Source organism: Scyliorhinus canicula, chromosome 17, assembly GCF_902713615.1.
Source record: "Scyliorhinus canicula chromosome 17, sScyCan1.1, whole genome shotgun sequence".
Classification (NCBI taxonomy): domain Eukaryota; kingdom Metazoa; phylum Chordata; class Chondrichthyes; order Carcharhiniformes; family Scyliorhinidae; genus Scyliorhinus; species Scyliorhinus canicula.
In genome coordinates, this window is record NC_052162.1 from 50,607,125 (window position 1) to 50,623,184 (window position 16,060).

Below are 16,060 nucleotides of genomic sequence, written 5' to 3' on the forward strand. Positions count from 1 at the left end.
TAGAAGCACAGGATTCCTACAATGCAGAAGGAGGCCATTTAGCCCATCAGGAATGCTCTGACCCTGTCAAAGAGCCATCTATCTAGGCCCCCGCCCCATTTCTGTAACCCCACCTAAACTGCACATCTTTGGACTGTTGGGGGGGGGGGAGGACCCGTGCAAAGACAGGGAGAAAGTACAAACTCCACAGAGATATGATCGGAATTGAACCTGGGTCCCTGAAGCTGTGAGGCAGCAGTGCTAATCATGCAGATTTATGGTAAACAAAGGTGTTTGCATGTTTGGGAGGTTTGGTTTCATTTCAAGCTGTGTTTGCATTGTGATTTGAGAGTTTTTGAAGTGAGAAGCAAATAGAGCTTAGCGAAGGACTGAGCTGTTGCTCAGCAACCAGGGGCCGCCTTTATATGAGATAGGCCTGTTGAGTTTGGTTTTAAGTGGAGCCAAGACAGCTGGAGTTGGGTAGTGGGAGAGAAGCTTTCTTTCACAGCTCTGCCAGAAGCAGAAGTAGAGGCAGGAAAATGGAGTAACTGGAAAAAAGTCCTAGAAATAAAAGAACAGATGGTTCCAGAAATGAGGGAATGAAAAGAGAGGTCCCAGGAAGACTGAAGTCAAATGGACAAATGTAACTGGAATTTGAACAAGTGTTCATTGGAATTTGAGTAAATGGCAGAGAGAGTTTTCTGAGCTAAAGAGACAGCTGCAGTAACCAGATTTGAAGCCTACTTGTGACAATAAACAATTATTATTATTATTAAAGTGGGGAACCAAACATCAGGGGTAAAGCAAAGATTTGGCGACATCTTACTGCAGCCTGTGAAGCAGCAGTGCTTTATTGGCATACCCAAGTACCTGAGTGATTGGATGAAAGCTTGAGTGCACATGGCAGTTCAAAACATAGGAATACAAAGAGTTGGAAATCCTGGAATTGGCTCCTTGCTGAAAACAACTGAGGGAAAACATTGTTGTAAGCAGATTCTGAGACACAGTTTTTCACGAGTAGAGTTTGGGAAACATGCGGGCAGAACCCAGAGTACAGTGAGGCCAGTTGACTCATAGTGCAATAATCATCTGGAGGGATTTGCGGAGAAATCCACAAGTTTTTTAGGATGGCATCTGCCACTTGGTTTCAGAATGCAGTGTGTCACAGTTGGCCTGTTGGTTTACAGGTTCTGTGTACTTACTGAGAATAACATATATTTTATGACCTATGTTATTCTTAAAATCAGCATACATTTATGACGGTATAGGTGGAATCAATGAGTATTGTATCATAGTTAAACTTATATTTGATTTTTGTTTTCTGTTGTTTAAAGCGAATTGGCAATCCTGTATCTCTGTTCACCCACATCTTCAAAAAACAAGGAAAGAGTTGCAGTCTTTTGAGCCAGGGTCTCATTCTGGGATCTTCCCATACAGTAGTAACATCAAATGGAATCGTAATACAATATACAACCTCATAATGGCATGGGAATAAAACACAAGAAAAAGTAAAAACAGAATTATGTGGGCTAAGCCTACACAAAAGCCCTCCACCCAGATGTACTCTTCCACCACAGACCGTCAGGCAAAAGCTGTGACACGGGGTCTGATACATGAACTGTTCTGACTCAAACTAACTTACTCTTTCGCTCCTGGGATCGAAGCAATTGCTTTTAAAGCTTCTCCGATGCTTACAGTCACCGAGGGAAACATTCTCCACCTGTTCGAATAACTCCTTCATTGCTGAAGTGTCTAACTGAAAGTCATCATCATCATACTTGTCTGATGTCCAGATGTTGTCTTTCCCCAAGATCTTGTCTTTTGGAATTGTGATCCAGTTCACTTTTTTCAATTTGGATTTCTGAACTGAATTTAGGGAAGGTTGTGACCCAAGAAGCAATGGTGGTGGTAGTGGCGGCGGTGGTGGTGGTGGCGTCAGTGCCATCAGGAAGCTTCCATGTAATGGAGGAGTATTTCCATTGGAGACTGGAGGAAATGGTGTTGGAGGAGAGAGGGGGGAAGGTGGGGAAAGTTTAATGGGTTCAGCATATTTGGTTGCTACAGTCATTTCCATTCTCATCTCATTATAGCCTTTTGTAAAGAAGCATCAATGACAGTCTTCATCATCAGAATGGACATTAGTCAGTGTCCATTGCAAGCTTCCGTTAACATTCTACGTGCGCAGAAACTTCATAGTTTCTGTTATCCAGCCATCATTTGCAGTTCTTCATTTAATTGGACTCCTGATTCTTCAGTTTCCATCCTTCAATAAGAGAAAAGACAGATTATGAGCAAAGTATTTAACTACTTGAGGTTTGAGTTTATTGTTCAATGTTTGACGAGCAAAGCAAATATATTGAAAATTAGGTTTTGAGAGCAATTTAACTGTCTTATCAGGAACGTGTTCCAAGTCAGTTTAACATTTCTCGAAGTGTTGGTGTGAATTGTTTGACCAGTGACCCATATGTTCAGAGAGCAGTGGAAGGCACATTCGCTTCTAATAAGTTGAATTTTACATCTCATCTCCATGTCTTGGAAGTAGAATCTTGGAACTTGGGCTGCTTGTCCACATTTTCTACCAATATTCGTGATTGAAACTTTCCTGACAGTCTAACGCTCAATGGAATTATAAATCTTCTGCATCTGGCAGAGTCAACCATAGATACAAGGTACTGTACAATTTTTTTACCTATCAGAGTAATTTAAAGGTAAAAACTAGTGATTGTACAACTTGTTTAATTTGTATAAATTGATGTATTTTATTTCAATGCATAATTTGCTGCTGCGCTTTGAGAAGGCGCTAAATTCAGAGTGATTCTTATTCAATCCTTCTCGTCAGCAAGGATAATTAGCCAATCTATAATATTAAAAAGATCTCAGTTACAATACTGTGAGCATTATAATATTAAACACTGTATCTACCAAAGGAAGGTTCTTGAGGCATCAGAGAGCACAATGCAGATACAGTAGGATGCTGACTGTTTTGAGAGATTCTTCAGGAACCAGCCTGCAGATTCCTGCCTGTGTCAAACAACTGTTTAACTTCCCAGCATTTAGCAAAATGCTCCTGTTTTGTTCACAGCAAAATCTAAACTGAAATCAACACCCTGACTGCTTCAGCTCCTAGCTCCTCCCATTAATTACATTGGGCAGGATCTACCAGTCGCATCGCACCTGAACTGGAGTGCGACACAGCCAATAGAGGAGAAGCCTGCGAGCTTCCCGGCAGCCAGTACGCATCACAAGATTTATCCAGATCTCGCGAGGTGTCGCAACCAGGATCCCGCCCACAATAGCATAACCAAGCTGCACACGCCTAAGTTGGTTTTAAGGTCACTTAGGTGTGCTCACCCAGGATCTGTTGGCCTCCCAGCATCTGACGGTCTCCCAGGGGGACCCGAACCAGGCACCGTTCAATACTGGTACAACACGGAACAACACCCGAGACAGTCTCCCGGACCAATGGAGGCCCCTGGGTGGTCAACGTAAGGGCAGGGTGGCCCCTGGCTCCCCCCTGGAACGTGGGCACCTTGGCACTGTTCGGCTGGCACCTCAGCACTCCCACCCTGGTACTACCAAGGTGCCCAAGTGGCACTGCAAAGCCAGCAGGTGCACTGCCAGAGTGCATATCTGAAATTGCTGCATTCATCACAAAATGAAATTCTTTCCTGCTCATGGCATTTAATGGGTTAACTTATGGACCTTGAGTGGCACATGCATTCTGTCAATTGTTTCTTGCACTTGTTGGAATCCTGACAGTTTATAGACCTAGATAGCTCCCTCATATTGTTTATATGGTTCCATTGGTAAGGATATAAATTGTGCACTCCTCAATAGAGTAATATCCTGGATGTGGGCAGCATGGTAGCATTGTGGATAGCACAATTGCTTCACAGCTCCAGGGTCCCAGATTCAATTCTGGCTTGGGTCACTGTCTGTGCGGAGTCTGCACATCCTCCCCGTGTGTGCGTGGGTTTCCTCCGGGTGCTCCGGTTCCCTCCCACAGTCCAAAGATGTGCAGGTTAGGTGGATTGGCCATGATAAATTGCCCTTAGTGTCCAAAATTGCCCTTAGTGTTGGGTGAGGTTACTGGGTTATGGGGATAAGGTGGAGGTGTTGACCTTGGGTAGGGTGCTCTTTCCAAGAGCTGGTGCAGACTCGAAGGGCCGAATGGCCTCCTTCTGCACTGTAAATTCTATGATAACATCCTGGACACAAAGGAATGCCTGACTCATAATAATAATCTTCATTGCCATACGTAGGCTTACATTGACTAGGCTTTACATTAACATCAATGGGAATCAGGGGGGGAAACTTTTCTATTCGTTGGAGTCATACCTGGCACAAAGGTTGTGATAGTTGGAGGCCAATTATCTCAGCTCCAGGGCATTACTGCAGGAGTTCTTCAGGATAGTGTCTTAGACGCAACCATCTTCAGCTGTTTCATCAATGACCTTACTTCCATCATCAGGTCAGAAGTAGTGATGTTCGCTGATGACTGTGCAATGTTCAGCACCATTCCTGATTCCTCAGATACTTAAGCATTCCATGTCCAAATGCAGCAAGACCTGGACAATATCCAAGCTTGGGCTGACAAGTGGCAAGTAACATTCATATCACACATGTGCCAGGTGATCACCATATCCAACAAGAGTGGATCTAACCATCGCCCCATGACATTCAATGCAATGCCATCATCAACATTGATCCCCCACACTCGCAATTTTTGGGGTTGCAGTGGAGCCGGGAGTGCAGGTGGCGAAAGAGGCCGGTATCCTGGCCTTTGCGTCCCTAGTAGCCCGGCGGAGGATCTTGCTCCAATGGAAGGATGCGAGGCCCCCAAGCGTGGAGGCCTGGATCAATGATATGGCAGGGTTCATCAAATTGGAGAAGGTGAAATTTGCCCTGAGGGGATCAGTACAAGGGTCCTTTAGGTGGTTGCAGCCTTTCCTGGACTTCCTGGTGGAATGGTAGGGAAATAGGCCGGCAGCAGCAGCAACACCGGGGGGGGGGGGGGGGGGGTTGTTGTTCATATTTTGTGAAAACCTTAATAAAAAATTTTTTTTTTTTAAAAACATTGATCCCCACCATCAACTTTCTAGGGATTACCATTGACCAGAAACTGAAACTGTGGCTACCAGAGCAGGTCAGAGGCTAGGAATGCCATCTCAAGTAACTCATCTCCTGACTCCCCAATGCCTGCCCATCATCTACAAGGCACAAGTCAGGAATATAATGGAATACTTTCTACTTGCCTGGATGAGCGCAGCTCCAACGACACTTGAGCTTGGCACCATCAGGACAAATCAACCAGTTTTATTGTGACCCCTTCCACATACATTCAATCCTTCCACCACTGATGAACCATGGCAGCCATGTGTGCCATCTACTACAGTGTTCTTCAAAGTCAGGGGCGCGACCCGCGGGAGGGTTGCAGGCGGGTGTTAGGAGGGTCGCGGAGCCGTTGTCCGCTGCGCTCCCGATCGCACAAATCCCCGCGCAGTAGCCGGCTTTTCATAACGCTGGCTGCAAGCGGCCAAGAACGTTTAAAAAAAAATTTTGCCGCATTGCGCATGCGCGCACGATGATCTCGGCCAACGGGTCCGATTTGTGCGTCCGCACGTGATTCCGGAGCAGGATGGGCCCGGGGGCAGCCAGCCAGGTCGGGAGCGGGGTCCCTGAGGAAGACAAGAAGGCGTTCCTGAGGAGTTGGGTTTATAGACGTGCAAAGTAGCGATCGGATGGAGTGGAGGGCATCTGGGAGGACCTCCTGCCAGCGGGAGACTGGGAGATTTCTGGACCGGAGGGCCAGTAGGATGGTTTTCCAGACTGTACCGTTCTTCCTCTCGACCTGTCCGTTACCCCAGGGGTTATAACTGGTCGTCCTGCTTGAGGCAATGCCCTTGCTGAGTAGGAATTGACACGGTTCGTCACTCATAAAGGTGGACCCCCTATCGCTGTGAATGTAAGCGGGGAATCCGAACAGGGAGAAAATGCTGTGGACGGCTTTTATGATGGTAATTGTGGTCATGTCGGGGCAGGGGATGGCGAACGGGAAGCGGGAGTACTCGTCAATCACGTTGAGGAAGTACGTGTTGCGGTTGGTAGAGGGGAGGGGACCTTTGAAATCCATGCTGAGGCGTTCAAAGGGACGGGAAGCCTTTATCAGATGTGCTTTTTCAGGGCGGTAGAAGTGCGGCTTGCACTCCGCGCAGATGTGGCAGTTCCGAGTGACTGTCCTGACCTCCTCGATGGAGGAGAGCAGGTTGCGGGTCTTTACAAAATGAAAGAAGCGGGTGACCCCCGGGTGGCAGAGGTCCACGTGGAGAGCTCGGAGGCGGTCCACTTGTGCGTTGGCACAGGTGCCGTGGGACAGGGCATCGGGAGGCTCGTTTAGCTTCCCAGGATGATACAAGATGCCGTAGTTGTAGGTGGATAACTCGATCCTCCACCGCAAGATCTTGTCGTTTTTTTATCTTGCCCCGCTGTGCATTGTCAAACATGAAGGCCACCGACCGTTGGTCTGTGAGGAGGGTGAACCTCCTGCTGGCTAGGTAATGCCTCCAATGTCGCACAGCTTCTACTATAGCCTGTGCTTCCTTCTCGACCGAGGAGTGGCGGATTTCGGAAGCATGGAGAGGAAGGCCACGGGTCTGCCCGCTTGGTTGAGGGTGGCAGCCAGAGCTACGTCAGACGCATCGCTCTCGACTTGGAAAGGGAGGGACTCGTCGATAGTGCGCATCGTGGCCTTTGCGATGTCCGCTTTGATGCGGCTGAAGGCCTGGTGGGCCTCCGTCGACAGGGGGAAGTGGCTGTTTGGATGAGGGGACGGGCTTTGTCGGAGTAGTTGGGGATGCACTGAGCATTATAAGAGAAAAAGCCAAGGCAGCACTTCAGGGCTTTGGAGCAGTGGGGGAGGGGGAGTTCCATCAGGGGGCGCATGCGTTCCGGATCGGGGCCTATCACTCCATTTCACACTACGTAGCCGAGGATGGTTAGGCGGTCGGTGCTAAACATGCATTTTTCTTTGTTAGAGGTCAGATTCAGGAGTTTTGCAGTTTGGAGGAATTTGCGGAGATTGGTGTTGTGGTCCTGCTGATCGTGGCTGCAAATGGTGACATTATCGAGATACGGGAAGGTTGCCCGTAAACCATATCGGTCAACCATTCGGTCCATCTCTCGTTGGAAGACCGAGACCCCATTTGTGACACCGAAGGGAACCCTTAAAAAGTGGTAGAGCCGCTCGTCCGCCTCGAACGCAGTGCACTTGCGATCGCTCGCGCGGATGGGGAGCTGGTGGTAGGCAGACTTCAGGTCTACCATGGAGAAGACCTTGTACTGCGCGATCCTATTGACCAGGTTGGATATACGGGGGAGGGGCTACGCATCCAGCTGCGTAAACCTGTTGTTGGTCTGACTGTAGTCTATGACCATCCTATTCTTCTCCCCAGTCTTTACCACCAGAACTTGTTGCTCGCCAGGAGCTGTTACAAGCCTCGATGACCCCTTCCTTCAGAAGCCGGTGGACCTCGGACCTGATGAAGGTCCGGTCCTGGGCACTGTATCGTCTGCTCCTGGTGGTGACAGGTTTGCAATCCGGGGTGAGGTTCGCAAACAAAGACGGGGGAAATCAACCTTGAGGGTCGCGAGGCTGCAGACAGTGAGGGGAGGTATAGGGCCGCCAAATTTAAAAGTTAGGCTCTGGAGGTTACACTGGAAGTCTAGCCCCAAGAGTGCGGCTGTGCAGAGGTGGGGGAGGACGTAGAGTCTGTAATTTTTAAACTCCCTCCCCTGGACCGTGAGGTCCGCTATACAGTACCCCATGATCTCCACCGAATGGGAGCCAGAGGCCAGGGCGATTTTTTGCTTGACGGGATAGAAAGGGTGAGCGCAGCGTCTTACTGTGGCAGGGTGTCCGAAACTCTCCCTGCTCCTGGAGTCCAGCAGGCAGGTCGTTTCGTGTCCGTTGAGCAGGACCTTCGTCGTCGCTATAGAGAGGGTGCGGGGTCGAGACTGGTCCAAGGTGACTGAAGCGAGTCATGGCAGAAGATCGGAGTCATCATCGGGCGGTGCGTAGTCACCTGCGCCGGGGTCCTCGGAGCCGATCCAAGATGGCGCCGCCCATCAGTTGCACATGATGCGGGATGGACAAAATGGCGGCGCCCGGCTGCCGCACGTGGCGTCGGAGGCACAAGATGGCAGCGCCCAGAGGCCGCACGTGGCATTGGGGGATGGGGACAGAGAAGTTTGCGGGCCGCACGGGGGCCCTGGAGAGCGAGAGAGAGTGATGTGCCGCGGTCGCTGCCCGGGACCGCAGCGACTGCCTTGGCCTGGCAAATGGTTACATGTTGTCGATCGGGCTGGGCAATGCAGTCGGGGGTGTTTTGCCTGGCCGCAAAAATAACAGGACCCAGCGGAGTTTCCAGGGCGTCTTGCGGCGCAGGCCTGGGGTGATTCTGAGTCCGTGGCGGAGAGGGAGGCTGAAGTCCACGCTGCCTAGGGGGCCGCCGTGTGGTCGGGGGCATATGAGCGGGTGTTTCTGTTCACAACATCGAGAGAGTTCATGAGGGCTTCCGTGAGGCTCAAAGTTTCCCTTTCTAGCAGTCTCTGGCAGATTTGAGGGAACTGCATGCCCGCAACAAAAGCGTCTTAGATGAGGAGTTCAGTGTGCTCAGTAGCAGACACTTGTGGGCAGCCGCAGTTCCTCCCCAATACGAGGAGTGCACAGTAAAAATCGTCTACGACTCAGGATCTGCTGCCTCGTGGCCAGCAAGTGCCGAGCGTAAACTTGATTTACCGGCCGGGTGAAGTGTCCTTTAAGCAGTTCCATGGCAGAGTCGTAGTCAGTTGTGTCCTCAATGAGTGTGTGGATGGCGGCGCCGGCGCACGAGTGGAGGATGTGTAGCTTCTGCTCCCTCATTGGTACATTTTCCGCCGTGCTGAGGTAGCTAATAAAACAAGCCAGCCAGTGCTTGAACTGGTTGCTGCATTAGCTGCTTGGGGGCCGAGTCGTAGGCACTCTGGCTTGATGTAGAGCTCCATGCTTTAAAAACTTGTAGATTAAATTGATTGGCGATCAATAACCACTGAAACGAAGGAGTAGTCCGAATTGAAGGCTTTAATCTACAAGATGTTTCCCCAGTAGCTCGAGTACAGAAAGAAGGGTGGCTGCTGGGAAACACGGGTTCTTATACCCCGCCTCATTGGGCGGAGCTACCTTACATCTTGACCAATGAAAAAGCAACACTTGGGCCAATGAGCAGCGAGCCTTCTCCACCAATGGTGGCTCACATCCCAGGTACCATAATACCTCTAGTCATACTACCACACCTTCTAAATTCTGGCGAAATTGGGCCTAATTTGAGTAATCTCGCCTTGTAACGCAACCCCTGTAATCAAGGTATCATTTTATAAACCTACGTTGCATTACCTTCAAGGCCAAAATATCTTTCCTAAAGTGTGGCGCCCAGAGCTGGAGTCTAACCAGGGTTTGGTATAGCTGCAGCATAACACCTGTGTCTTTATATTCCAATCCTCTAGATATAAAGGTGAGCATTCCATTCACCTTTTTGATTATTAAGACTTCAGAATAGAATTTCTGAAATTATTTACAGCATTGGGAGAACTAAAAATAGTGCTCTATAACACTAAGCTCAGAAGAGAAACCAATATGTTTACATACACCCAGAAAGGTTCTGCACATGAAACCTCCAAAGGTTTAACCTCATTGTTAAGACAGTGAGTAATTTCACCTGTAAAAGAGCCGGATTGGTGCTCAGAGGTGGTATTGGTTCCAAAACCAAGTTAGGATACGTGCAGCAGAGTTTTGGATGACCTCAAATTATGGAGGGTGCAAAGTGAGAGGATGGCCAGTAGTGCATTCTCCATGTGGAAGTGAACTGAAGATTTACAGCCAATAGGTGACATACCTCCCCAATACCTCTTGGGGGTAATCCTGAAGCCATCATGAAGCACTTCCTTCAGAGACACTGATAGTCAGAAGAATCTAGGGTAATATGTCCTTAGTCTAGACTCTTACAAATGGGTATGTGAATATAAGAAAAATATGGGGTGCCACATGCTAGGAAAGAGAACTTTGTAGCATCTCTGCAGATTATTTTCATTCACCAGGGCATGCAACACCATGGGCTGATACTTGCACATCTACTATTTTTCATTGATATTATTAAGGAACACCGCACAGCTGGCTGCCTCTTAGAAATCAATTTAAATCTGTGCCACAATGTGAACACATTTTTCCCTCTACAAATCTTCTGTCAATCCCATCTTTGTCATCCTCCTCTTAATAATAATAATCGCTTATTGTCCCGAGTAGGTTTCGATGAAGTTACTGTGAAAAGCCCCGAGTCGCCACATTCCGGCGCCTGTTTGGGGAGGCTGGTACGAGAATTGAACCCGCACTGTTGGCATTGTTCTGCATTACACGCCAGCTGTTTAGCCCGCTGTGCTAAACCAGCCCCTCGCCTCTTCTTCAGTACATAATGGAGGAATTCCCGTGGGGAAATCCATGTCCTCAGTGCAATACTAATACATTGAGCAGAACTAAATTCACCTGCAAGAAAAGTTCTGGCTGAGCTGCTTTGGTATCAAAGAGGTTGATATGCAGACAAAGTAAGCACAACCTTCAGTAGCAACTCATAGAGCACCTCCTCAATGTGGTATTCAACTTAGTAATAACTTTGTGCAGTCCCAAAGTAAACTTATAAAGTGACAGGAATTACTTACGGTATGTTTGGGCAGAGGTTAGGGAAGCGGGTCAGAGAGGTTCGCTTCTGATGTCTTTCATACACAGTGGAAGAGTTCCCCAGAGAGCAGCAACTATCACATTTTTTGGGAGGATAAATTGTAGCTTTTTAGTTGCAATTCTGAGGATGCAGCCGTTAGAACTTATTTCACCGTTTTATATCCTAAAACAGTGACAATTCAGTTCAAGCTAATACTTATTTCCTTCACATTTGCCTTTTTCTGGAAGAAGAATGAAAGTTATCCAAGTTGATATCAGATTTCCAAAAATAGCGGCTATACAATATAAAAATAAAACAGCCTTATTGTGTAGAGATGTTCATAAATTATGTACAGGGCATAATATTTGTAGAAGTGAGGTGAGAGTGACTGCCCTTGACACCAAGACAACATTTGACCAAGTGTGGCACAAGGAACATGTTGCAATATTTTCTGGTTGGACCTACTTCAAAGGAAGATGGTTGTGGTTGTTAGAAGCCAATCATCTCAGCCACAGGACATCACTGCAGGAATTCCTCAGGGTAGTGTCTAATTGGGTAGTGTCAAGTGCCAGGCAATGACTGTTGCAATAAGATCATAATCTTTATTGTCACAAGTAGGCTTACATTAACACTGCAATGAAGTTACTGTGAAAAGCCCCTAGTCGCCACATTCCGGCGCCTGTTCAGGTACACGGAGGGAGAATTCAGAATGTCCAATTCACCAACAGCATGTCTTTGGGGATTTGTGGGAGGAAACCGGAGCACCGGGAGGGAACCTTGCAGACACAGGGAGAATGTGCAGACGCCACTCAGTGACCCAAACTGGGAATCGAACCTGGGACCATGGCGCTGTGAAGCAACACTGCTAACCACTGTGCTACCATGTTATCCTCTTAAAGTCCAAAAGTATTACTGTTGCTGAATACCCCACTATCAACAACTTGGGGGTTACATTAGCCAGAAACTGAAGTGAACCAGCTATATAAACACTGTGGCGACAAGAGGTCAGAGGCTGGCAATTCTGCAGTGAGTAACTCATCTCCTGACTCCACAAAGCCTGTCCATCAAAGGCACAAATCAGGAGTGGATGGAATACTCTCCACTTGCCTGGTTGAGTGCAGATCCATCAACACTCAAGATGTTCCAGCCAGGACAAAGCAGCCTATTTAAATGGAAGCCCATCACTTCCTTAATCTTCACTCCCTTTATCACCAGCACAAACTGACATCTTCCCTGAAGTAATATATAATAAATAATGCAAGTTTTTTAATGAAAAATTGTGGAGACATTGAACAAATATTTTATGTCCGTCTTCACAGTAAATTACACGAATTACAGAGCAGAAACGGGGTAATAAAGTGGTTAAAAAGGGAGGAATTTAAGGAAATTAACACCAGCAGAGAAAAAGTATCAAAGCAATTTAAGGGACTAAAATCTAACAAATCTCCAGCACCTGATGATCCACATCTTCTGGTTCTAAAAGAGTTAGCTGCGAAAATAATGGGTGCGTAATTTCTTGTAAGGAAACTGCTATGAAAACATTAACTGGTGTTATTTAAATACTTTGCCAATATTGCGTGCTGCATCTGATTATATTATGTTCCAAATATAGCTAGATTCAACATCAGTCCCAACATATTGCAAGTTAACGACTGCAATACTGCTGTTCAACAAAGAAGGGAGAGAGAGAGAACAGGGAACTAAAGGGCAGTTCGGCTGACATCAGTCAGCAGGAAAATGCTGAAATCTATTAATAAGGAACTTTTAACAATGTACTTAGAAAATCACAGTATGATCGAACAAAGACAATATGGTTTTATAAAAGGGAAATTGTGTTTAACAATGTTAATAATGTTTTTGAGGATGGAATTTATCGGGTAGATAAAGTGGACCAGCAGATGTAGTATACTTGGTTATCAAGAAGTAGTCAATAAGGTGCCACACAAAAGGTTAATGCACAAGATAAGGGCTCCTGGAGTTGGGGCAATGTATTAGCATTGATAGAGGACTGGTTAACAGACTGGAAGCAAAGAGTAGGAACAATTGGGGCATTCTCGAGTTGCCAGGCCCTGACTAGTAGAGTGCCGCAAGAATTAAGGCTGTTTAAAAAAAAGAATTCCAATTAGGGGGCAATTTAGCATAGCCAATCCACCTATCCTGCACATCTTTAGGTTGTGATGGTGAGACCCACACAGACACAGGGAGAATGTGCAAACTCACAGACAGTGACCTGGGGCTGGGATGGAACCTGGGTCCTTGGCACTGTGAGGCAGCAGTGCTAATCACTGTGCCACCATGCCACCCAGCTATTTAATATCCATATTAATGACTTAGATGAAGAGACCAAGACTAATGTATCTGCACTTGCTGATGATACAAAGCTAAGTGGGAAAATAAGCTGAGAGGGATACAAAGAGACTGCAAAGAGATATAGTGAGGCTAAGTGTGTGGACAGCAAGGTTGCAGATTGGGTATAATGAAGGGAAATGTGAAATTATTCACTTTGATAATAAGAATAGAAGAGCAGAATATTTTTTTAAAAGATGTGAAACATGTAAATGCTTGTGTTCAGAGGGACTTGGGTATGCTCATACAAGGAACACAGAAAGGTTACATACAGATACAGGAAGCAATTAGAAAGGCAAATGGCATGTTGTTCGTTATTGCTAGGGATGAGAGTACAAAAATAATGAAATCTTGCTATGTTTGTACAGAGCTTTGATGAGGACACACCTGGAGTACTGTATGCAGTTTTGGTCTTCGCATTTAAGGATGGAAATCATTGTATTGAAGCTGGTCCTGCTAGGATTCCATAGATTAGTTCCTGGGATGAGAGGGTTGTCCTAGGATGAGAGACTGAATAAATTGGATCTATGCTCTCTGGCATTTAGTACATGAGAGTTTATCTCATTGATACAGATTGTATTCTGAAGGAGCTTGACAAAGTGGACAATGAGAGGTAGTTTTCCCAGAAACAGAGGGGCACAGGTTCAGGGTAAGGAGCCAATTGTTTAGGGCTGAGATGAGAAGTAACTTCTTTCAAAGGATTGTGAATCCTTAGAATTATCTACCCCAGATTGTTATGGATGCTCCATCATTGAATATATTTTAGGCTAATGTAGACAGACATTTGGTCTCTCAGGGATTCAAGGGTTAGAAATTGCGGTTGAGGCTGAAGATCAGCCATTATTGTGGACAGCAGAGCAGACAGGCTTCAGCGACCACACGACACGGTGCATCATATTCATAGAACATAGAACAGTACAGCACAGAACAGGCCCTTCGGCCCTCGATGTTGTGCCGAGCAATGATCACCCTACCCAAACCCACGTAACCAGTATACCCATAACCCAACAATCCCCCCATTAACCTTACACTACGGGCAATTTAGCATGGCCAATCCACCTAACCCGCACATCTTTGGACTGTTGGAGGAAACCGGAGCACCCGGAGGAAACCCACGCACACACGGGGAGGACGTGCAGACTCCACACAGACAGTGACCCAGCCGGAATCGAACCTGGGACCCTGGAGCTGTGAAGCATTGATGCTAACCACCATGCTACCGTGAATTCCTATTTATTATGCTCATAAATGGACCTGGAAGTAGTTTTGCTGCCCTGTAGTTACAGGAGACAACTGACACTATCCGTATTGGATATTTTCTTTGGGAAAATGTGAGGATTAATATTAACAATCAACAATACATTGCAAATCTCAGACTGGAGACTGCCAATTAGATCGACCTGACAGCATAACATTCAGCACTTGATGATACATTGTTACTGTGCCTTTTGTTCCTTTCCCACAGGAATGCGTGTGACTTTAATTTCCAGTACAAAAGAGCTAGGTCAGAGGAACATGGGCTGGACATTACTGTTGCCAATAATAACAGTCAAATGCACTCAATTAGATTTCTCTATCCACGACTTAAAGCTTTACCTAATTATTGCCAATGAACTATTGGCCTATTCTTCTTACTGCCAATAATTGCCCTTCTCCCTCTGGGCTATCATGGGATCCTGAACGGCGGGTGAGACAACTTCTTTATTTTCATATTTAAAACATTTTTAAACTGGCAGGAAATCAGCCAAGTCAGCACAGGCAGAGAGAGAATCAAATCAAGGATCTCCCAGTCCATATGGCTTAATGTTGGTCAGAAATGATTATTTTGCTTCCATCAACACAATGCACCTGAAATAGCACACAGCTTAGATAGATACTTAAAAGTATCGCCAAGAAAAATACAAAAGTACAGGAGCACCGTAGAAAGCGAACAAGAACCATAAGCCGGACCAAAAATAACCTTGACTGTGATATTAAAATCTGTCGCCAAACAGCTCAGTACTGCTATACAGTATAACTCTGCAACATTGGAAGAGAATCGACTTGCTCACCCTGATGCATAATTTCAGAATGGCAAAAAGTAAATAAAATGTGAGAGTGAATATTTAAAGCGCACGGTCTCAAATGTTTTGGATAATGTTTTCGCATGAGGAGCGAGGCTCAGTGTGGCTCTTAGACTGAACCCGAGAACTTGCCGCTTTCTGCCCCGACTAAACTAATGTCACCTCCGATTGTATGGGGGGGGGGGGGGGGGGGGGGGGGGGGTTGGGTGATATTTATTTTCGAAATCAAGTCCAGATTTCCAAAACCGTTCCCCCAACATCACCCACCCCCTCCAGAAACTTTTCTCTAGTTTGCGATCAGATTCTTACCGGCTTTAATCGCTCCTGATCTTTGCTTCTCTCTGCTCCATCCTCCTGCCCCGTCTCCTTTTCTCTGGACAATCTGGGTGGGTTTTTCTTTGGAAAGTTGGAATCGGCCAGAAGATTGTGACTGACCGCCCACACGCTGCACTTGGCTCAGCGATGGGAGTGTCCACAACAGGTGAGTGGGTGACGGAATGAAAGTCCTGGGGGATCTGGCGCAATAGATGCAGTTGTGTGGAACTCGCTGCACGACCTCTCTGACTGGAATACTGAGCAACGCCCAGCGTCAATCCTCCGGTCAGACAAACAATGGGCTGAGTAAATACCACATCATGTTAGTGTCGGAATGTGTGACAGACCTTCTACCAGTGTACAGAACCGAAAGATTAAAATAGGGAATCCTTTCAATGTGTGTCCTCTAATTTTGAAATATAATAATGTTATTGGGATTGTAGTCTTTCCCTGAAGAACATAGAACATAGAACAGTACAGCACAGAACAGGCCCTTCGGCCCTCGATGTTGTGCCGAGCAATGATCACCCTGCTTAAACCCACGTAACCCGTATACCCGTAACCCAACAATCCCCCCATTAACCTTACACTACGGGCAATTTAGCATGGCCA

The 16,060-nt window shown here is 46.7% G+C and overlaps 1 protein-coding gene across 1 annotated transcript in view; it reads right to left on the reverse strand.

Annotated features, from left to right (window-relative positions):
• The window catches only part of fhdc2 (FH2 domain containing 2), an 80,600-nt gene extending 64,919 nt beyond the window's left edge, over positions 1–15,681 (reverse strand). The window contains exons 1-2 of the mRNA XM_038775953.1: positions 15,443–15,681; positions 1,622–2,242 (exon numbers count right to left, since the gene is read on the reverse strand). Of these exons, the coding sequence (XP_038631881.1) occupies positions 1,622–2,059 (438 nt within the window). The 5' untranslated portion in view covers positions 2,060–2,242; positions 15,443–15,681. The remainder of the gene's footprint in view (positions 1–1,621; positions 2,243–15,442) is intronic.
• Between the last annotated feature and the right edge of the window lie 379 nt (positions 15,682–16,060).